This window comes from Camarhynchus parvulus, chromosome 7 (assembly GCF_901933205.1).
Source record: "Camarhynchus parvulus chromosome 7, STF_HiC, whole genome shotgun sequence".
Lineage (NCBI taxonomy): Eukaryota > Metazoa > Chordata > Aves > Passeriformes > Thraupidae > Camarhynchus > Camarhynchus parvulus.
In genome coordinates this window covers 4,045,566-4,069,504 of record NC_044577.1, presented here as the reverse complement: position 1 = coordinate 4,069,504, position 23,939 = coordinate 4,045,566, and the positions used below count along the sequence as shown (strand labels likewise).

The 23,939-nt window shown below is 43.0% G+C and overlaps 1 protein-coding gene across 1 annotated transcript in view; it reads right to left on the bottom strand.

Moving 5' to 3' along the window:
• Positions 1 to 23,939, bottom strand: part of ERBB4 (erb-b2 receptor tyrosine kinase 4) — a 584,914-nt gene that overhangs the window by 163,744 nt on the left and 397,231 nt on the right. Inside the window, exons 5-6 of the mRNA XM_030952612.1 lie at positions 9,726 to 9,791; positions 2,372 to 2,490 (exon numbers count right to left, since the gene is read on the bottom strand). Of these exons, the coding sequence (XP_030808472.1) occupies positions 2,372 to 2,490; positions 9,726 to 9,791 (185 nt within the window). The remainder of the gene's footprint in view (positions 1 to 2,371; positions 2,491 to 9,725; positions 9,792 to 23,939) is intronic.

Below are 23,939 nucleotides of genomic sequence, written 5' to 3'. Positions count from 1 at the left end.
CTCTTGCTTTTAGAACTGAATATGCAAATGAGTGCATGGCAGCAGATGGAGGAGGATGGATGAATTTTATCTACAGATATTAAAACCGTATTTAGAACAGGATGCTGCTGCAAGATGCCATAATGCTCTAAAGGATTTGTAATGCTTCATAAGCTGTACTTTTGCTTATTAATAAATACTAATTGAGTTTGTTTCCTCAATCCATTTCTTACATGTTGACTTCAAAGGTACTCCATCATGTACATGACAATTCTCTGATAACAGTTTAGCAAAGGCATAAAGCACACCAATACTCCTTGGAGACATGGCAATTTTTGGGAAAAATTCATCTAGAAGACCTGGAAACTTTTAATTTATGACTGAAATGTTTTATATACATTTGTAATTTCTTCGCTAATATATGCAAATTTCTAGCACTTTGTGCTAAATGCTGCTAATTTGTGAATAAAAGCACAGGAAATACACAGGGAAAAAACAAAGTTATGTGTCTCAGCTGAAAGCTAAGCACAGTTGTCTATAGCCTAAAGGGTTACACTCTTCACCCACTGTGTCTAAGCAAGTAATGACTAGGCCTGAAAATTGCCAGACCCCTGCTGAATTTCTTTTACATTGCTCTGGGGCCAGAAGGGAATGAGAATAAACCCTGGATGCCTCTGTGCTGTACCAGAAAAAAAACATACCGGTTGATTTTTAGCATGTGTATTTCCACAGCTGCCACAATTCATAAAGTCTAACTTTCAGGCTACAGCAGTACACAACTTATGCTGCCAATAACTTGAACTTTGTGGGTGAGGGTCCAGAGTGATGCAGAGTCCCCAGGCAGGTGCAAAGGAGAGTTCTTTATTGCAAAAACCAGGCCTTTTTAAGCAGTTCAGCCCTTATCAGCTACATAGTTTTAAATCATAACATAATCCAGCTAACCACCACACACCATTATATGAACACATGATGGTTATATAAGTTGGTTTTCTACCCCTAATTCAGCTGAGTCTATTTCCCACAGCACTCTTCTACTTAGCTGAAGTAACAGGCCTGAGCCATGATTTTACAAGGCTTTTCTTTTGTAAAGTTTTACTTATTAGTAACAGTCCTTAACTTTTGAAAGCATCAACACATCAGCTCGGAGGATGTTGCTCAATGCTCATTTGGACCCAATGACTGCATTTTTCCTCTTCTCTTTACCTATTTATATTGTACATGACACAAGAAAGACTGGTATTTTCCTGTCTCTCTAGTTCAAAGCCAACAGAGAACTTCCAGGCACTGTTGGATCACCCATACCATATGTGCTGAGCATCTACTTGTGAAAAGCCTCAGAGAACAGCTTTAGTAAATCCTCTTGGTTGCTGTCAAGGCACCACAATGCCTCATCAGCAGCCAAAGAACAGCATTTAGAGTGTGGTTTTGAAGCACAAAACCTATCACTATCAAGCAGTTAGGACCAGACAGAATAAGATTTATTTTTGCCAGTTATTATCAGTCACTTGCCCACAGTTTCAAAATATATGCAATTTTCCATACCTTCCTCCCAACTCAACAACTCCACAGGTATTTGGCTCTTTGAACACATGGCTATCTTTGAAAACTCACCTCTCTGTGCAGGTTCTGAGTCTACTTTAGACCTAGGTTTGCTTCCCCTGAAACCATTAGCAAAACTTGTCGACCCAGTGTGAGGAGCTACTCATTTTTTTGAGGTCATTTTTGGGTTCTAAGACTGATAAAACTCTTAGAAATAATAGATTAGAAACAAGACAGATTTTCTGAAGGCCTGGATATTTACATTTTATTTCTTTAAAGAAAAAGCCATTTTTTCTTTCCATCTGAAGCGCACACAGAGTAACATGCATTTGAGGGAGAGCGTTTTGGGAACCACTTTCTTTCCATCTCCACAAAGAAGCATGGCCAGTAAAAAAACCTGAATTTAAATTAAGTCTGGCAGAAACAGGGAACACCTTGCACAGAGAATCTAAATAGTATTCTTGCCTTTGATATGAAAAGCACACAGAGCATTAATAAAAACCATGTTCAAATATAATGCCAAATACTTTTAAAAAACTGCTGTCACCTCTAGAAGCTAATTTTGGAAAAGAAAAAGATAAAAATCACAGAGATAAGCATATTAACAGTTCCCAATCTGTATTTACAGATCTCATAGATCTGCTAATGAGTAATATTAAGTAGATAAATGATGTTAATAGAATATGAAAAATCCTAAAAGCTAAAATTTGCATCCTGAATCTGCGATTGGGCATGCAGTACATTAGAAGGGTGAAACTGTGAATTTCATGGATTAAAGCATTAAGACTCTACAGAGTGATTGGCAGGAAGAATAAGAAAGAAGAATAAGAAGAACAAGGCAGATGGCACGTACAAAGCAGTCGGTGTCCTTGGGTCCGTAGCAGCCCCCGGCGCACTCGCGGTGGCAGCAGTCGCTGACGTAGGGCCCGTAGCAGCGCCCGTCACACTGCTCTGCGCACACGGTCTTGGTCACTGCAGGGCATGAAAAGGGACAGGGTCACACACGGGGCCAGGCACAGAGCTCTCCTACTGCTCCCCCAGCAAAACACCCAGAGCGGCCTGGGAAAACCCCCAGGAAGGGAGGGAAACGCCTCAGTGGTGCTGGTGCTCGGACCCAGAATGCCTGCAGGACACCCGGACCCAGAATGCCTGCAGGACACCCGGACCCAGAATGCCTGCAGGACACCCGGACCCAGAATGCCTGCAGGACGCCCGGACCCAGAATGCCTGCAGGACGCCCGGACCCAGAATGCCTGCAGGACGCCCGGACCCAGAATGCCTGCAGGACGCCCGGACCCAGAATGCCTGCAGGACGCCCGGACCCAGAATGCCTACAGTACACTTGTATTCCAGAATGTCTGCAGGACACCTGTATTCCAGGATTCACAGAAACACCAGTTTGGAAGAGACCTTGAAGATCATCAAGTCCAACTCAGCCCAAACACCCCAACTAAACCATGGCACCCAGTGCCACATCCAGTTTTTTCTTAAACACATCCAGGGATGGTGACTCCACCACCTCCCCGGGCAGCCATTCCAGTGCTTTATCACTCTTTCTGTGAAAAACCTCTTCCTAATATCCAACCTATATTTCCCTTGACACAGAATGTCTGCAGGAGACCAGTATCCATAACATCTTCAGGACACCTGTATCCAGAGGATCTGCACAGTATCTGTATCCAGAATGCCTGCACAGTCCCCTCTTTAGGAGCACACATGTTGCTCAAGGACTGTGTGCCCTCTTACCCTTGGAAATTCACAAGGAATGTTATTCTCAAATTATTAAAAAAACCAGGATATGACATTGTCTCCCCTGCCCCCAGAAATAACAGAAGAGCCCACCAGTTGCATGAGAGTTTCCCCCACTAAGAACAGCAACAGAGAGTAAATGAGTGAAATTCAGAGTGAGACCACCAATGTCACAGCCAAAGGCTGCCCTTGATGGCAATCCCTTTGGCAAATGGGAACAGAACAAGCTGCAACCTTGGAGCACATTTGGAAACACCACTTGCTATTTCTAACTAACGCAATCCTGACTTCATTTACAGAATGGTGCAAGGAGATCTACCAGCTGGATTGTTCCACACCACTGGGGGCTTAACCTTGCACAAAGAATGGTCACCCAGTGGCCCACCCGCCCACCTCCCCTCCCTCACTCAGCTGTAACTTTTGTCTTTATTTTATGGAAAAAGAAATTAATATTACCCAAACTAAACCAGCCACCACTGCCTACTGTGCTGTCAGCTGTCTTTTGATAAAAACTGGGATGATACACTTTTGCAATTAACCTTCAACACCTATTTTTTTAAAAGCATTTAATTACTTCTCGATGAAAACCACTTTTCAGGAAGCAAGAGGAAAAAAAATCCATCCAACTTTCTGCTTGATTCTACTATTTTGATGTATAAGTAACACCTTTATAAGTACATTCTGATCCAAAATCCCTTCACTACTTGCCAGAAATACTTAAGGTAATGCTGAAAATTCTTGCTACATACAGTATTTATTTAGGACATAAAAATGCAAACAACTAAAGAGAAGTGATTGTTTGTAATCTACAGAATAAAACAATGCACTTTTAGAGCATTTTCATCTTGCTGATACCAGAGGAAAACCCCCAGAGAGAAAGAAAAGGCTTTTGTGGTTTTGCAATCTAATTTGAGGAATTTGGGAAATTCTGTGAAGGCACTTACTGTCAACACTGCCAGAGAAGCACATTAAAAAGATTTGTTTATTTAAGTGACAGTATTGATAAACCTTAAGACAGATGTGAAACAATGGCACCTGTGGCTGTGTGCCACCAGCACACTGTGTGACAGTCTTGGCTCATGAAAATGAACAAATTCCTTCCCTAGTCTGTGAGTGTGTCTTGTTTTCCACCAGCTCAGGATTTGCCCTGGACTGGGCACTGTCTGCCTCACAGAGAGGCAAAGTCCAGCCTTACCCTGACTTGAGGGAGGGCCCTAATTCCCAGTGGGAGGGACAGGGACCATTCAGTTCACCATACAACCCAAAACCTCTGTGGTCACCTGTACCACTGCCCAGGGAGCAGCTGCTCCTGGAGCCAAGGGCCACCACCCAAAGGCTCTGCCTCCCCTTCCATGGCACCTCCTGTTTTGACATGGCCACAGCCAATTCTGCCTTGTGCCTGTGCCTCAAGGCCATGCATGGAGCCCACTGCTAAATGCATTTCTTGCTGTGCCCCACAGCTATTGGACATTTTACTTGAACCCCAGAAGTTTAGGTGTGAAGCCCCTCTGTGTGGGTAATCAGTGGGAGCCTGATTCACCTCTGATTTATTTACCCCAGAACCAGCTGCTGTTGGGTGTGGGCCACAATGTCCATCCTGTCCATGGAGCCACTGGTTCCTCCTGGAGGAACAGCTCAGTTGGCTGGAGCATGGTGCTGATAGCATCAAGGTTTTGGGGTCAATCTTGTCATGGGCCATTCACACCAGGGCTGATCTGGAGGAACACAGTTCTCTCTTTCCTCCCTTCAGCACAATACTTGAACTGGATGCCTTTAAAAAGCATATTTTGCTTCTGATTAGACACCACCTCAAGGAGGATCTCTACCACACTGCTCAGGATAGGGAACACTGTGGGTTTTCCTGAAGCAAAATTAATAATTGCGGCAAAGGTTTGTCGCTGCTCTTCCCCAGTTTATTTTTCAGGGAAAACAAACAATGCCCACAAAAATGCCAATGTGTTGTTCTAGGAAGAGGCCAGAAGATATCATCTCTATCTCCTGCTTCACAGTGTGCCGTATTTGCATTATAGCTGCTACTGAAGGCCCAGCTCTGTGGAGAACCTGTCAGGTGTCTTCAGTGGCACCACACACACCGAGACATTAATGAGCTTGGCAGGCTCTGGATCTTAAGGATTTAAGGTCTTTCCCCAAGCCAAAACTAACACAAGGCAATTCTGTGTATTTTCTGAAGGTCTGAAACAATCTGATTGCTCAGATGCCAATGAACACTACTCACCACTTCAGCTTCCTGCAATCATTCTCAGGGGGTAACCCCACAGAAAATACACCCAGCTGCACTTGTTTAAAAAAAAAACAAGCTTTTTTCCCCCAAAACACTTTCCTACAAATACAATCAATGGATTTTATAGCTGTAACTCAAGACTTATCTGAATAATAAATGCTGCTCAAAATGTCAAACTATTTGGCATTTCGGGTGCCAGGTACTCATATCTTCACCCAACACAATAGTGAGGAGAGCTTCACTAATCCCAGCTGAGACCCCAAGCTTCAAAGCAGACCTTTTGAGGGTCAGCACAACTATCTGCCTGGATTCCTACAGATCCTGTGTGTGATCCCAAGAATTTGGAGGGTTCAGCTACACAGAACTGTCACAGTCAGGGCCAGGACCAAAGGATAAACACCCAAGTACTGAAAAATGTGCTGTGCATTGAGATGGATTTCTGGGTGAGACTGTCAACTTCTACCAGCATTTCACAGCAATAAACTGTGATGAAATGACCACCTCGTGTACATGTGCAAATAATCAGTCTCCTTTATATTTTCCCCTCATCTTTAATTGTGTCAGGACAATATCAATCCATGAAGGCAAAAATGGGAGGTAACTGAAATCAATGAAAGTGTTCCCAACATGCAAAGTTATTAGAGCAGTACAAGGGTTTTAATTAAAGATGCTGGCTCCAAGCAGAAGTGTGGGTTTCCCTGATTGATCCCAGCTGCTGGTTCAGCTCTTTCTGTGAGCCCCACCAGGATCCTGCTTGCCTTTGGCTGCTCTCTGATTTGGCACCTTCTCAGCAACACCAGCTGCACAAGGACAGTATAAATACAGCTGTGCCCTGACCACACTCCTGTGCATACACAGAGTCAAGGTGCACTTGACATTTAATAAATATTTTGTGTTTCAGGTTTGATTTATAGGTTATATTTGTTTTTTTGCATTCCCTTAGTTGAGTCTATATGCTAATTTAGATTGTTGTCTTTTTCAGTTACAATCCTCTAGGGAAAAGTGCATAATCTGTCACTTGAATAATATACTGAACTGTAAAAGTTTTAATTTCAGCATTAAACTCTTAACAGACATGAACAGCAAAAATTTTAACAACCTAACCATGGATTTTCAAATTTAATTACTAACTTCCAAAGGCATTTGTTATTATTTTTTTAAAGTGGTTTACATTCTATTCAGTGTGTGCCCAATACAATTTGAAAAATAGAGTCTTTTTAAAAGTGTTTTCATATTAGCCTTTCCTGACACTGAAACAAGTTATATCATCTCAATTTCAAATCCTTCCTATTAGCATCTACTAATATTTTAATTATAAAAGTAAAAAGGATTGCTAACTGTGTATAACAGTACCCTGGAATTTTATCTTCTCTATCTCCTAACAGAACAGCTTGGCTTACACTTCCTATTAATTGTCTTCTTAAATACATGAATTTTCTTGTCACATTTAGAGAGACATTAGAACAGAGTTAGATGCAGGTGGTGTTTCAGACAGAGTTAGCAACAAAGACATTGCTGGAAGGTAACATAAGCAGCTAGGTAGATGATATTCATGAAAAAAACAAAGGGATTTGGGTTTTTTTCCATATGTAATTTGAAATGAAAGACACGGATTAAGATCTTTCATTTTTTATCCTTTCCCAGGAAAATAATTTAAATCTTATCTTGGGAGGGGGGCTCATTAAAATATTTTGCTTCAATCCTCAATAAAAAAAAAAGAAATTATCAAAATGAAGCTCTGAGTTGTTTCTAGGATCAAAATGGTTTGGCACTGGATGTAGCATTGCTGGAGCATTTTCCTAGATGTGTTGGAAAGAAGTGCATCCCCAAAGTGGCGGGGTTAAGGTAGACACAATGTGCACAACACAGCTTGTATCTAACCACATTTGTGAGCCCAAAAGCCACGCATGTCTTTAAAAATCATACATGAAGGCAGCAAAAGCATAATCTCACTTGCATTTTTATGTTTTGAGTCCCTACACAAGTTCTCCCTCTTTGCTTTGCTCAGTTTGAAGGAAAAACATTGTGCAAAAATCCACTGAAGAAACACCCTGTGCCAGCCTTTTCCTTCAATCCTGCTGCTTGTCCAAGGGGCAGTGAGGCCATGGAGGCAAAGAAGAAGTCTGTGATGTAAAACTAATTCCTGTCCCTGACCATCAGAGTGGGCTTGAAGGCGAGAGGATGTGGAGTAGCTACCCAAGTACAAGAGTGAGATCTGTGTATCTCCCTGACTCTTGGATGGGTTATGGTTTATCCTAGTTTATTATTTTAACTCCATGGCTGTGCCTTAGCCTGTCCCCACTGTTTGGATTTGCAAGGGCAGCCACTGTGGAGGGACAGAGAGCTGTCACTCCTGGAGCCAAACTTCTGTGCAGCCCCGCTGAGCTCCTGCCTTCCCAGCCCTGCAGATAAGCTCTTCTCTCCCTGGTAATTCCACATTAATCCACCAATCAGTTCCCTTATCTGAGAGCAGGCTGAGACCATGAGAGCTGATCCTGCCACATGGACCACTGCAGGAACACAGCTGGACTTGCCATGAGACTGGAGACACAGCCTGAACCAGCATCATGGGCTCCTTACAAAACATAACTGCCAAGATTTTAAACTATTCCTGGATAAGATCACCACAGAAGGCGTGAATAAATCCACCCATTTGGATGGGTTATGCAGCTTCTTACAAAGCTACTAGTTTTAAGAGACAAACAAGCTTCTCATTAGGACAGAGAAAAAAACCCATTAATTAATTCTAATCATGATATAAAACAATTTGGTCAGGTAGGGTCTAAGTCCCTTTCCATTATCTACTTAAGCACACAACCCAGAATCTATTTCTTCTCCTGGTAAGGAGCACTGACTTCCTCAGTGCCTTCAAAAAGACTGCCAGCAGAGGAAGGAGATGTCCCAGCTCAATTCAGACAAAGAAGAATCTGCCCTGCATCACTGTACCTTAGTCCTGCAAGGTGTCCTGAGGGGGTTTCAACCATGCCTGCAGATAAATATGAAGCAGTGATACAAGAACACAGCTGTAACTGTGAGCAGCTTCTCCAGCAGAATCAACTGATGCTCCTAAAGGGAAAGCAGCTCCTGCAGGGTGGCAGAGCCTCTGCAGGTGCATGGCTCTGTCCCCTTGGGCAGCAGGGCAGCTTGGATTTCTTGCTCATGCTCATCAGACATTCACCTCAAGCTGTCTGCTAGTTCGAACTTCATCCCAGCTCTCACTCCAAGTAGTCAAAAAAACCCAAGCAAAAACAAAAACACCCCCCAAAAACCCTACCAAAAAGCAGCATCTCTGCACTGTTCCTACCCAGTCGCAGGAAAGAGGCAGATGACTCTGGCCTGACTCTCCTCAGCTCAGAATTTACTTGGGGTGCTCCACTGGGTGTGATTTGTCACAGTCCTTCCTCTCATTTACAGCTCAGCCAAGGAAATAACCACAAGCTGAGGAAGTGTCCTGTGGGGGAGCTCCCAGCAACCACTTCATTTCCCAGGAAGAGTGGTTCCAGTAAAGGCAACTGGTTTTCACCCTCTTGTAAGCAGGAAAAAGAAAAAAACTTGTAGAAAAAACAGCCCTCAATTTTCTCCTCTTTTATTATTATCTGCTAATATTGTGACTGCACTTCTGGCTCTTTTGTGCCTATGTGAAGAAGCTTAAAGCTCCTTCAGGAAGGAAGAAGGAACATATTTTCATGCTCTCTAAATTCACAAGGACAGAAAAACATCATGAGTGACCCTTCACTTACTACTTCCTTCACAAAAAACCTATTATTCTCTCTTCCAGTACAATTCAAATATATTCTGAAGTTATTATAAAGAAAACAGTTCTGCAAGATAACTGACATTCCCAGGCTACCATTGAAATTACCAGAGTATTTTAGCATCAGGAACATTGCAGTGTCATTACAGACCTCCAAATCTGCCATCAATATTCTCAAGAGCCATGCTCCATGTTGCCACCAAGTAGTGAAAAGAAAATTCAGGTTAGCATAAGGAGTTTTAGAAAGCACAAGGGAGGAAAGAAAAATATCATTCACATGGGTACGAAAAAAAAGCAAATCATCTATTGATAAAAACATACGGGGGAAAGAAAACCCTTGTATATTTTAGATTTATACTGAACCCAGAATTTATAGTATCCCTTCACAACTGAAAGAAAAAACAAGTAGGATGTCTGCTACATTGTTTTCCAGCCCTTTGTTTCTCACTCTTACACACTTACAGGTCTGGCAGTGATTCTCCGTGGGTCCCCAGCAGCGTCCCGTGCAGGACTTGTGGCAACGACCACCTGCAGGACAGACAGAAAGAGAGAGATTGGAATTGTGCCTTCATTTCATTCCTTTAACATCCAACAACCACTAAAGATGAGAGTCCACCTTGTCTTCCGAAGGTTTTTATGCTTTAGCAAGGTTGAAACAGCACCTATAAAAAAGGCCCAACTAAATAACCAGACCTGGTGTCAAACTTAAAGGAACTACAGGTACTTCTCTAAATGCTTTATACTCTAAATACCTTTTTGCTATGTATAATGACCTGGAAAGTTTAAAACAAAAAGAAGTATGAGCAAGTCTGGAGGACTGAGGAACAATATGACTCAGTGCTATCACTATTGCTTTCCACAGCCTATGTAAAACCTGCTGATTTCTTCACAGGAGAGGAGATGGCTGTGCTGGAAAAGCTATACAGCTACTTACCTCCTGTCCAATTTCATCTGAACAACTGTCACAGTTGAGACAACCACAATACACAGAGTATCACCAAACAATTACAGAAAGCTTCCATCCATACAGAATAACACCTCACCTTTTCAGAAGGCTTCAGGCACCTGGCCGCACACAGTAACACCAGGACACCTCAGCAGGCTGCAAGCATCTGCCCTTCTTGTTCTTCAGCCCAGCCTTTTATCCCCTCCTGTTGATGCACTGCACCTGTGTGCCCTCTGTTCCCTTTGGTGGTTGGTCAGTGCCCCTGGGCACTCCATGGCTCGTTGCCTTCAATAGCATTCACCTGTCCTGCACAGCTGTGCCCACTGGGGATGAGGCCCCAGCCCCACTCCCAATCACCACAAACTGCGTGGCTGCAGTGATGGGTTTAGTCCCTGAAGAAAAAGAACTGTAGGTGCTTCCACTGTAAAATACAGCTGTAAGAAGAAGCATTAGCAATAGAAGGCTTTTATGAACTATCTAGTAATTAGTGATTGAAATCCACTTGGACTGATATGGGAGGTCAGTTCACATCTCCATGTCATGGCAAAATGCTGACCCATGTGATTGGGACTGGCAAGCGAGGAGAAGAGCTGGAATGTTCTCCTCTGGCTGCACTTCAGCACCACAGGAGAGAACGCTCGGACAGTCCCACACCAGTCTGGGCTGAGAGGGAAGGGAGATCCCATTCCATGGCTGCCATCTGGATGTGGCCAAAGTCCAGGCACACTCCCAGGTGTGGCAGTGCCTGAGGGGCAGGCAGGCCAGCCCTTCACAAAGCCAGAGCTGATGGGATGAGCGAGAGACCCAACGTAAATCTTGTGGTAGACTCTGCACAGTCCTTATCGCTGCGCTTTTGATCGCAGGAAGCCAACCTTGTGTTTGATTAAACTTTTATACATCACTGAGTACTGCTGAGATTCTGTTAAGTGAATTTCCCCTTTGAACCTGATCCAGGTTCAATCCTTTCAATCGTGTATTAACAGCTGCTGCTGCTAACACTGCTCCATTACACTAAATCAAATACTTGCCATGTGCCCTGATGGGAGTCGGCACTGGAGAAAGTGCAAAATGTCTCTCAGCTGAGGCTGGATCACCCTGAAGACAAACACTGCTCCTCTTAGAGCAGTGTGCTCACACCTGTGAGATGTTACAGAGCTGAGCCAAGCCACCCTGATGGTCGTGTGAAGTCAGGCTCTCTGTCACTAATTTTTCAAAGCCAGCATTCCTCCCTTGGCATTCTGGGTGCTATTGATGATGCTGCCTGGTAATTACCACACTGAATGCCAACTACCTTGTTAAAGCTACCAGCTCCTTGTTGCATTCATGTTCATTGAAAGCAATTATACTTGGGAAACATTGTTGCTGATATCACCAGCACATAATTCTCTGTCACCTTCCACCATCTGTTTATTTAGATCACAAATGTACTATAACTACATAAATGCAAACTCATTCTGGCTGACAGGGAGGGCACTCCATCTGGCATGAATAATGCAACTTTAATCAGTAATAACGATTATTATGATTATTAAGAGACTACTGGAACCCTGCACAGAAAGCAAATATATCCACACTGATTTATAAGAATGAAAGTTTAAAATGGTGAGATAAACAGCAAATTAAAGGAAGAATTTTAACAGATGAGGCTTGATAAGATACAGGTTGTTAGCTGATTTTGGGACTTGCTGAACTGAATAGAAATGCTCCCCTGGAGTTGGATTTTATTAACTAACTACTCCTGATCAGCAGGAGGAGCAGGATGGATGCACACTCAGGGAACCTTCCCATCCCTGCTGGGGCAGCTCAGGAGCCACAACCCACCCACAATGTGGGCTCCTCGTGCAAGACTCTCCTCTATCCCAGCCCTTCCTTGAGGTCCAGTCTCATCCCTCTCTGCGCTCAGAGGTCTGGAGCTCAGGGAGGAAGCTGCACGCCCTGCACCCAGCACCATAAAGCACAGGTCACTTGTAAATACACATTCCTGAGGCACAGTAAGGCAGCAATTTTGCTGCTCCTGCCCCTTTTTGTCCCTAAACATTCTGTAAACACTGTGCTTTCCACTGTAATACTGCTGGGGCATATCACAGAAGAAACTTCAGCATCCCTCCAAGTGATCCCTAACTAGAGAGCCTGCCCATATCTCTGTAAAAGTTGTACTTAAAATACAAATCTTCATATCTGAAGCACCTAGGTGCTGAGCTGAGCCTCGGTATGCAGCCAAAAATTTATTCAGCCACCTCTATTTCTCCTGGAAATAAAAGCAATTCAGCATCTTCAAAACATCATTTTAAAAATTTTTTTAACTTGCATGCCTGCTGTTGGTACATGACTTTTTTTGGCAGTGTCAGATGATGATTTGCATTTAAATAGAGATATTTAACAATAAAGCAAGAAAAGGCTGCCAGTTTCCTTTTTTCTCACTGGGAACTCAAAAGTGTCTGTTTCATTGTTTTCACTTTTCTCAGCTGTACAGACACTACCAGGAGCTGAGCTTGTAGGCAGCACACCTCTGAATTGCATTGTTTTGTGTCCTTTTGAAGGTCAAATATACTGAGAATTAAAACCAAACTCCCACCAAATAGTGTATCTATATTGGCTTGCTTGTTTTAAAGAGAAAAAAATAACTTTCCTTGCTCTCAGTATGAACTGGTGCAGATTCTGCCCTCACATCCTTCTGTATTTCACCAGGTTTTCCCCACTAAGGGAAAATCTGTCCTGTAATAAGGACAGATTGAAACCCATTAAAGACCAGCTCTGCAAAATTAAGACAGAAATAGTCCTGTGGAAGTCAACATACACACTCAGGAGCATAACAAGCACTCATGTGAGGAGCAGGTCTCACAATGAGATCTGTATGTCAGGCTTAAATGATAACAAATGTATTGGCCTAAGGTTGACAAGGCCCTCAGAGGAATTACACTACTATTCACAGATCTTCCTGTATTTATTTCTTAAGATTTTTAGACTGTGAGGCAACAGATTTGAAAAGAAAAAAATATGAAACAATTTGTGGCATAAATAATTTCAGTTATTCCTTGTGTCTAAAATATCCTGAACATACAGCAGAAAGGACTAAAAGAATTTGACCAAAAAGAACTCTCTGCAGGGCACAACCTTGGCCCCTTCACTTGATTCTCCACATTACTGAAGGCACATGTTTTCCTTTTGCAGGTAAGATAAGGAAGGAAAGAACCTACCAAAAAAAACTTACCTCCCCATTACAACTGGGACACTGGAGTGCATTTCTGCCCCTGAACAGTAGCATTGTTTTCCACACACAGTGCCAGTTTGGAGGCTTCCATAATTTTCACAGGTTTTGTAATGAAATCTAGGTTAAGAAAAGGCAGATTCCCACTGGAACGTGAGAATTAATTTAGCTTTGGCAAATTGCACAGAGAAAACCAATGTTTTGTCTCCTGGGCTGTCTTCCCTTAGCTAATTATCTTGGCCCTTGGCTAAGATGTTCCCAGATCTGAATTATGGACTCTGGGAAGAGCACCTTCCTTGTCATTTCCAGGATAGAGTTTTATTTGTGGGAAATGCTTCTGCTTTCCCAGCCAGGGAAAGTCACCAGCAGAAAATGTTTCCTCACTAGCTTGGGAAAGACCAAGGTTACTTCATCCTTGTATTTTCCTGAGAATTGAGAAGGGCTTTCCTTTGACTCCAGACTGACTTTATTATTTCAGAAACAGTAAAACCACAAAGGATTAAGTTACTGAAGAGACAAGAAAATTGAAGTGCTTCTCTCAGCTCTAAGCTCAGTGTCAGACAGAGAAGAAACTCTGCTTCTTCCCCATCAGCTATGCCAGCTGCCTCGAGCAGACCCCTCTCAGAAGGAGAAGGAAAGCAGAAATAAGAGAAGAAATGTCTCACTTTGCACAAAGCTTACATTTACAGATGGTTTCTATCTGGTTATAAATCATCATTCACTGTTAGGATACCTGCAACACACTGATACTGAAGTGCAAATAAACACAGACAAAATAAAATGGCTTAGGTGGTTACAAAACATAGTTTTAGGCAGCCTCTTTTTGCCTAAAAAAGTCACTCCTGCAAAAATGCTAGAGATGCCAGAGAGATGTTTCTAGATATAACCAGCCCTAAAGTCCATGAAATTCCAGGTATACTATGTGCTAAGAGTCCCAGGCTGTTCTTTGCAGGGCTTAGGTGAGTCAGAAGGTTTTTATAGGCCTGTGTGTTGTTTTTCTAGGCAGCTAAACTCCTTAGTTCTGTGTATGCATAGATAACAAAATCCAACTGTAATTCAAACACTGCAACACAGCATTAAGGAGAATTAAAGATACTATTGTGATGGATTGTTCTGCCTTTATCAGGCTATAATGCTTTCCCTGTCCTTGTCTGACTATTCCTATTGTCACATGTTCATTCATTCATTCATTCACACTTCTTTGTTAGGTAAAAATAATTTTGCATTTCCTACCTGCCCTGTGCTAGCCTTCAGATCTCTTCTATGGATTTGAAAGTTAATTACCTAAGAGAGTCTCACACTTCCCAAGATTTCCTTCCCTAATGGCAAGAGAGACACACGTTGCAAGAAGAAGTAAAACTTTCTATAAAAGAAGAAAATGCGTTATAGAAATATCAAGTGCTCATTTTCTCTTCTTCTGTAGAAGCATTATGGGATGCAGAAATCTGAGGGTCAATTCTTCCACTGTTAACCAACTATATGCTTTCATTCATGTCAGATGAATTCACCTAAGGATTTATCACCAAATAGTTTTCCAAAGTAGGATTAGTCCCATAAAATTCAGGCATTTCTTTAATAAGCTGTACCTGCATTGGTATTGTTACTTTTATTGTAAGAAACTGGCTTTTCTGTCTCCTCTGTGTAATTTTGCTTCTCTCCTGAAGTCTCCATGCCCTGCACAAATATGAATGGGATCCCTTTACACAGAAAACTCGCATAGGATTCATAAACAAACACCTACACTGTGGAAAAGCACAGCATCTGTTCTGGATCCATCCATCCATCCATCCATCCATCCATCCCTTACGAGCCCAACCCTGTGAGAAATGAATTTGTAGAGAATTCTCAAAGTTTGACAGAAGACTTACACAGTATGTATCTGTATGTAAACCTTGAGATAAGAAATGCTGACTTAGAAATGTTACAGAATAAGACAGACATTGTTGAGAGAGAAATAGAACGAGAAATAAGTTTTAAAGGCTGGCCTAATCTGACACAACCCCAGCTGGCAGGAGGATGCATGCAGCCAGGAGCTCTGTAAGGGTGGAAGCAAACTCCTGCTCACGATCACTTCCAACAGGGAGTTCCAGTTCTGCCAGTCAACACCTCTATCTCCCCCTCATCTTCCTCAGCAGATAAGAAAAGAGACAAACACAAATGGAGAGGGACTCGGGGACAAGCAGCTGAAAAGAAACTGGCCTGGGAAACAGGTCTGGGAAATGAAAACAATCCAAGAGATAGGCCCAGAAAGACAGGCACAGAAAGAGATACAGGGACAGCGTGAGGGGGAGCAGGGAGAGGGAGCAGAGATAAAATTTAGCCAGCACTAAAGAAAACAAAAACTGAATACCAAAGAGGGATGCATTACCTTGAGTAATGTGGGATGGAGACGAGCCTTGTGTGTGCACAGGGACCGAATGTCTGTTGAGAACTGCAAAATCACAGAGTATTGCCAGATCCACTGGTGGCAGACAGTTTTGATTTTAAGGGAGATTGGCCACCAGGGGTAAAGGAATAAATGGAAAGTCAAGAAGAGCATGTCAGCAGCACCGAACGGGCTCAGGCTGCTGGATTCATATCTGCTGCTGACAGCTCTGAGCTGATAGGGAGCTCACTGTAACGTTACTGCAGCTGCTGCAGAAAAATGTCTTCAGGCCACAGTAATGACTACAGAAAGGGACCTGAGGGGGGTAATGAAGACACTGGTTATTTTTCTCTGTCTGGAGCAGACAGCGCTGGTAAGGCTGTGTGACTCGATGCATTAATTGGGGGTTTAGTCATCCACACAAAATAAAACCTTCACATATGACATAGTCTAAAACTTTACACTGATTAAGCAATTAGGAGCTATTAATTATCACTGCTTATAGCTGTTAGCACAGAGCAATGTAAGTGAATTCCCCCCACTGTGATGGTGAATTACTTCCAATCAGCATCAAATGCCTTCCTGAACATGCACACAGGGATGCTGAGCAAATGGGGAGACACAGCCAGAAGGCTAAAAGGATAGGTCAAGTCATACCTGCTGCTTGGCAGGCTCATCAAGAACAACAAAGCCTCAGGAATCCTTCCGTTGTAATCATTATTGTTTAAAAAATCAGCCACAGGTAACTGCCCCTCCTCCCTCAGCACAGCAGGAGCAGAAGAGCAGCCTGGTCCCTGCACACTGGGGACAGAGTAAAACACACTCCCTCCAGTGGACCATCCCCAAAGCACACAGATCACAACCCCAGGCCGCTTCAAAATCCTGGAGCAGCTCTTATTTCCTCTGTGGGAAAGGAGAGGGTGCTACTCCACCACCTGCATGTGAACTCTCACGCAGGGTGCTGAGTTACACCTCTCGTTCTTTCTCTCCTTTTCTTCCTGTGATGGAGGCTCTCTCCTCTTGGGTCAGCAAGCCAAGAAACACTCTGGGGCTACCCTCTGGAAGGGGAGAGCACAGAGCTGGCAGCCATCCCTCCCCAGGACAGCTCTCCAGCCCTAAGGGAGAGAGCTGGGCACAGCACACACAACCATCCCTGGGCTTGTGCCTGCGATCACTGGAGAGCCATGGATCAGAGCAGCCCTAGGAGTTCTGTATTGAACCTAATGATTACTAAATACTCCGGATTTCAACAGATGAAGTAGAAAATATGCCAACTGAGACCAGCCTGGGGCAGTTTCCGTGGGGAGGTGAGAGCCAGGATGTACAGATTTCAATGCAAGGGAGGAAACTGAGCCCTGCTCCCCCACACTCTGAAGAACCCCTGAGCTGATAATGTGGAGAAAAAGGGGAGAAAGCCTGTCTTACAGAGGAAATTTGCGTGTGAGCAGAAGACAGGTCTGTGAGAGGAAGGCACTGCAGATTCCAGCAGACAGACACCACAGAAAGCCAACATCTTCTGTGCCTTTATATTCAGCTCAGCATTTTGCCCTGCATGGGGCTGTCTGGAAGTGCCTACATTTCCTGTCTTGGCAGCAGTGACTGCAATGCCCAGCACTGACACCTGCATCCTCCCCAACCTGAGCTCACTGCCCACTGCCTCTCAGACCTGGCACTTTTCTGGTGTGACAGCACAGGAAATCCAAACCCACAAACAAGCCAACAGCAGGGAGCACATAGGCACCTGTGGCATGTCTGGAATAAATCTGGAGCCAGGTCTCTGTCCATAAGAGCCGCAGCAGTTATTGTTTGATGCACAGCTCAGCTGAGAATGGAAGGATGCAGATATAAGTTGTTTTTTGGGGGGACAGGATGTGCAGCACTGGGAGAAAAAAATCCTGCACCATTAGATGAGATTTTTCAGAGGAGGCTCTCAACAAACTCACACACGCAGCTCAGAGTGTTCCTGTGTGGGTTTAATAGCAGCTCCTCAAACAGGTCAAGTCAGTCAATGCCACATCAGTCAAAACACTGTCCTTTTAGAATATTCCTGTAATGCAGCCAAAGCAGTAATAAAGTTCCAACAGAGGGACATAAAGTTTTCATTTTTTAAAGAAAGTAATAACCTCAAAGAAAGGAAATCAAAACTTGAAATTGAATTGGCTTTTAAAAATAATTTTATTCTTTCTAGATCCCATGTAATATTCCTAGAGTCTGGCAGTGTGTATTTAGAACTGTTAATGTATTAATCAACTTCTGACTCAATTATATGGAAATACTAGAAAGGAATTCCTCATTCCCATGAAATCTGGAGTCCAGTTTTAGGTCAGTTTTTAAAGTTTGGATAAGCGTCTTAATGTGCTTATCCAAAATGTATTTCTGGCTATTTGAAACAAAACTGATAATTTCAGAGCAATACTTGGAGCACACAAGCCCCTTCTCTGTTGGAAAACGATGGCTGGACATATATTCTAATATTTAGATTTAGTGTTTGCTATACACAACAAATTAATGAAAATAATGATACAAATTTCAAAGTGCAATTTCCTGGACAATTTTCAGTTATCAGGGATCTGCTAGGAGGTGATGCTTTGGGCATGATGGGACTGTCACAGAAGGAAGACTCTGAAGCTGCCCTGGGTTTGAGCAGACCTGTGGCCAGAGCCCTTTAGCCAGGCTGTCCACAGGACAGTTCTGGGAGTTTCTGCCAGAACAAACAGAACAAAGAAAATCCTTAAAAACCACAGATGTGACAGCAACAAAGGCTTGGGGTGATTTTGAGTTTGATGAAGGCAGCAGAACAGTGTGTTGGGAGAAGCCACCCAGGTGGTGCCAACACTGCACCCACCAAGCCCATCTGAGGACATGCAGGGCGGGGACACACAGCAGCTTCCAGATCCTGCAGACACTCTTCAACAGCTGATTTTATACTCTTTCTTTCCTTCCCCTTTCCCTAAGCAGCTCTTTGAAGGCAGGTTGTGAGAGCAGCTGAAGCTTGCTGTGAGAGACCAATCCCACCCACCCACTCGCTACAAATCTGGCAATCACCATGCAATTAGGCTACTTTAAATATTCTGAGTATTTGGGGGTTGTTTCCCACTTTCAAGAAACACCAGTGCTTGTGACAAACAAGCTGCCTGTAATGGAGAGGAACGCTTTCATTCAGCCTGAAAGTCTCTCCCTTGTGCAAACCCTGCTTAAACACCAATCTGCTCATGAACAGGTGCTGTGCAGTAATACATTATGCACACACAGGTTGCCATTAACAGATAAGCATTTGCCAGGAGTTGCTACACACCACCACATGGAGCCCTACTTCAATTCCGTACCTACAGAACCACTGCAATATTTTATACATCGGCATGGTAACCTCTGCCACGGGGTGAGTGACTTTCACCCTGCAACTGCTAAAAGAAGGAAGGGGGATACTCAGTGACACTGCTCAGCACTTTGGCAGGGATGGGGTTGGTTCTGCAGCTGAGTATTTTTTGTTTATATATTTCTCAGCGCCAAGAGATGCCCATGCCTGAGATTCTTCAGAGCCTGTTAATCCTTGTTTTCTCTGTGCCCATGATTTCTGCAAATCCCCATGTCTGTAGCAGTTACTTTACTGGGGCCTGCATAAGGAGTTCTGTCCCTCACAGCATTATTTTTTCTTATTTGTGTTCATTACTTACTTTTTATTCAGTAACTCAGCTGTGAGAGGCGTTGTATTTCCATTAGATGCCACGTCCGCTTGCCTTTCAAATCTCTTTCAAGGGCAGTCACCAACTGACAAATCCCTTCTGAAAATGCTGGCTGAAGGTATTTACTAGAAAGCTAAACTGATTCCCTTTATTTAAAACACACTATTCTGGGTTGAGGAAAAAAATCACAGGCAACTTCAAGCAGTTCAGCTTGCCACTCTAATGCAAATCAAGTTCATTGTACCACTAGATTTCATGCATTCCTCCATCTTCAGGTACATCTGCTTGGCAAAAACTATTCTTCAAAATCAAATTTTTCTGTTACTGTATTTGCCTTTCAATTCCAGTAAAGAAATAAATTATGTCTGGACTAGAGATTCCTTAATGGAAGGAAAGGCAGCCTCCATGTAGCCTGAACAAAAGGCAGATGTGGGACTTTCTGTCTGATACAAATTTTCTTTCCTACTGAGATGTCCATGAAACCATAACTGCTGCTGAAGTGCAGTGCTTTAAGCCTGTGAAGCCACATGGAAGGAGCTTTCACAAAATGTTTGTGGCTTTTTATGGAAAAGAACAGCTTCTCTTCCTGGCTTTGCTTTGCCATGGTGATGCTGGTGGCAGGGAACGTGTTCTGTACCCAGACCACCTGTCTGCTGAGGCCCTGTTTGCTGGTCTCCAAACATACATTTAAAATGTTAATTGAACTCCAAGTAATAACCTCAATGAAAGGCTATAATTTAACCAACTCTGCAATAACAAATGTCTTCAGGGTGTACTTTCTGCAATGCCATTTTCTCCGTAGGTAGTTTCCAATTTCGATGTACACCAAAAATGATACACTAGCTATTCTGAAAGGTGGCTTTAAGCATGAATTAGTCACTTCCCTCTGTTCTTTTCACCAGCATACATAAATATATTGCTGTTACTCTGGCCTTCTGCAGAGCAAAATCCTCATGCTTGGAAAAAACACAGAATACCTTGCAGATAACTGGTCAAAATGTGGTTATCGCATCTGTGTCCTGGGACTGAGGGCTGGGGGGCTGGTTTACAAATAATCAGGATTTACATGTAATTTTCTCCTGTTACAGAAGCATCCACTGGTCTGAAGGAAACCTCTCCTTCTACTTTTATTTTTTGCTGCATTCACCTCCCCTCAATCCTTACTGACCAATGGCTTTTTTACACCTGAGGGAAAGGACTCCATCCTTTTCCTGCTCTGATCCAAGATTCCATATTTCACCAGTGTGGCGGTGGCTTCCCAAGGACAGCAGGACTGATCCTGTGCAGAAATCTGTTTTGGGTGGCCCAGCTGAAAACACTGGTGTGGACATGAACAGCATTTTTATCCAGTTTAGGCACAGCACACCTGAGAACTGGTGCAAGTTCAGGACCTTTGGGAGAGATGGCAAGGATGTGATAAACCCCTATTCTTCATAGCTATCACATCATTACTTCAGAGTTAAACACTCAATGGCCTGACCTGAGTACAAATTTCCAGATGAGTGTAAAAATGAGCCTTTTCTAATATTGTGACTACTGGTACAAAAGCTGAGTTACTGTGCTCTGTGAAGAGTTACAAGGTCACTACTGAACATGAAATCAAGGGGCTGCCCACCTGTCAGGCCTCATTCTGTAGCTGCAATAAACACCTGTACACAAATTCACCCACATCCCTTGCTGGCAACTCCAAACAGAGACTCTAAATACCCAGGGGAGAATATAAAGCTTATCACTTATACAAAATTCCATGCAAATATTAACTCATGCTTCTTATGAAACTCAGTACAAGAATATAATACATATATTGAAAAGACTGTACACATATCCACATGGCTGATTTTCTCATATAACAATTTTTTTAAAAAAGTAAGGAGCTTCTGGCCTTAAACTAGTTTTACATAAAGACATATCTGCTAAATTCAGTTTCTACCAGATTGTTCCAATTTCTGTAATATTTGAAAGAAGTGCATTTTAGAAATCTATTACTCCTTTTGCTAGCATGTGGTAAACTGGCAGTAGAACATGGCCCAACAAATGCTCAGTTATCAGGGCTGGGGGGCAAGGTAACCTGAAAAAGCAACTCCCAGTGTGTCAGAAGAAATTAAGAAAGGAAAAAAAAAAGGCAAAAAATTACAGAGCCAGCACTGTTTCCCATCAACCAAATAGAGGGATAACTATATCAAACTGAGCTGTAATTCTTCCAAAGACACTTGCTCCCAGGTAAGGTCACTGACAGCTTGGATTGCCAGGAGCACTGAGGGCTGACTTCATAAGCAGCTACACAGCTGGGAAGTCCATTTTTGGTTCCTTTAATTAAAATGCAAAGCACTGGCTAAATGGTAAACATTTAATTAGATTTGTCTCTATGTTTCAATATTAATAAAACACATGAAAAATGCATTAAGACCCAGCTAACTGGGGACTCTCCAAAAGTAGCTGTAAATGAGCAATTATAATACAATTGGGGTGTTGCTCCCCAGGGATCCATAGGACTGACACTTCTTAATATTCCAGACAAAGGTTTGGAAATTATTAAAATATGCCAGGCAATAAAGTGTACAGATGACAAGAAGAGTGAAATCCCAGCAAATTACAGTGAGGAGCAGCCAGTATCAGAGAGTGAGCCAGGCTGGCAGCTAAGCTGGAGTCACTCACACCAAATGACTTTTATAGAGCCAAACACAGGATTGCATATTTCAGACCAGATCACACAGGCTGTATTTGCTGGGGAAAAAAGGAGTCTCTGAAGCACACAGATATCAGAACTGCCTGAACACCAAATGCCTCACATGAAGCTGAAACACAAAGGGTATAATTTTTACTTCCATTGGTTATATGAGGAATAAAATGCCACGCATGCTTTGGCTTCAGCCTTCTAAAAGCAAACTGAAAAATACAGTTTACATTGATTAGCAATGAAAATTCCTCTGGGGCTGGAAAGAAATTCCTCCTTGTGAGAGATGGGAGAGCCTCATCTGTCCAGCTTTTGGAAGAATATCAGGAGGTGAGCTGATGACACAGTACACAGAGAGAAAAAAGCTCTAGGAGAGCTCTTTGAGCCAGCCACAGAACGTGCAAGATGCAACATAAAAATCGTGTTCAGATTAGAGATAAAGGCAGCTACTATTGTTCCTTTTAATACTGGCAAGTAACCAACTTCTGGAGGGACAGCTGCACTTCTGCAAAGCTCCAGGGCAGTGCCAGGAGAGTGCACAGAGCACCAGACGCCACGGCCACTGGGACCTCAAGGCCAGGCTGGAAGATAAGCTGTGCTCAGGGAAGGCACTGAGCTCCACACCAGGCAAGCTGCTGATATTCCAGGCCTCTCCATACAGGAAATAGAGCTCAGGATGTTTCAAGGCTCCTTTTGCTCTTGAAAAACCTATGAATCAATAGGCAAAAAAGAGCCAAGTTTTGGAAAATAGGAGTTTTCAAGCAGTGTTTCCCTGGAATAAACCATGGGATTTATTGAGTCACAGGCACACCCCTGAAGACCAAGTCTTTTCTCCTCCCTGTAACTCTGCAGCAGTGCTTCTTCACAGCTCAGAACTGGGGTGTTCTCACACCACAGGCTGCAATTACACACAAAGCAATGACAGAGGAGTACCACGCTGTGAAGAGCAAGGAACTGAAGTTGTTCTGTTTGAAAAAGTACCTTGCCAAAAATTCCAGCTTTATTCACAGCTGACAGGCACTCAGTTGAAAAGCCAGATCGACAAAGGGAATTTTTTCCAGAGATCTCACTACACTTTAGTCTGAGCGGAAACTTGGTTTCAAGAAAATACTTGAATCAAATTTCAAGAAAAGTCCATTATTTTTTTAATAACTCCTTGAAAAGCAACTTATTTTTTTTTAAACTTGAAAATTTGAGTGATTTAAGCATCCATATTACCCAAACAGTCACCAGCTCTATCATGAACATGCATCCATAGTTTCAATATTTTTAAGAGCATTATTGACTGATTTGAACACATGCTATTGGCTGTGGAAGTGACCTCAATGCAACAATTCAAACTCTACAAGCTTTTCTGTGAAACAAAAGCTCCAAGTCAAGTTCCTCTCAAAATTCTGATTTAACACCATGCTCTTTGTCAAATCCTATAAAAGAGCTCACCTGATAAAATGTGAGGCTTGTCCAGCTCCTGCTAACAACAAAACTGAACAGAACACTGAAAACACGGATGAAAGTAGCCACATTTTCACTGGACTCTCCCAAAAGCTGCTCAGAGAGCTATACTAATCTGTAGGCATTTTAGGCAAGAAATTTTTCCCTGCTTTATTTCTTTTCCCTGCTGGGAGCTGCACCCTGGGTTTCTACCTCTGAAGAGCAGAGCTGCAGCTCTTCAGTTCAGGGACTGAATCCAAAAAGTGGATGTCTAACAGGGGAATAGTCTCTTGCAATGCAAGGCTTCAGCATGTTTGGCCAATGCTTGAATTCATGGCTGAATTGTGGAAGGAGAGGAAATAGATCTTC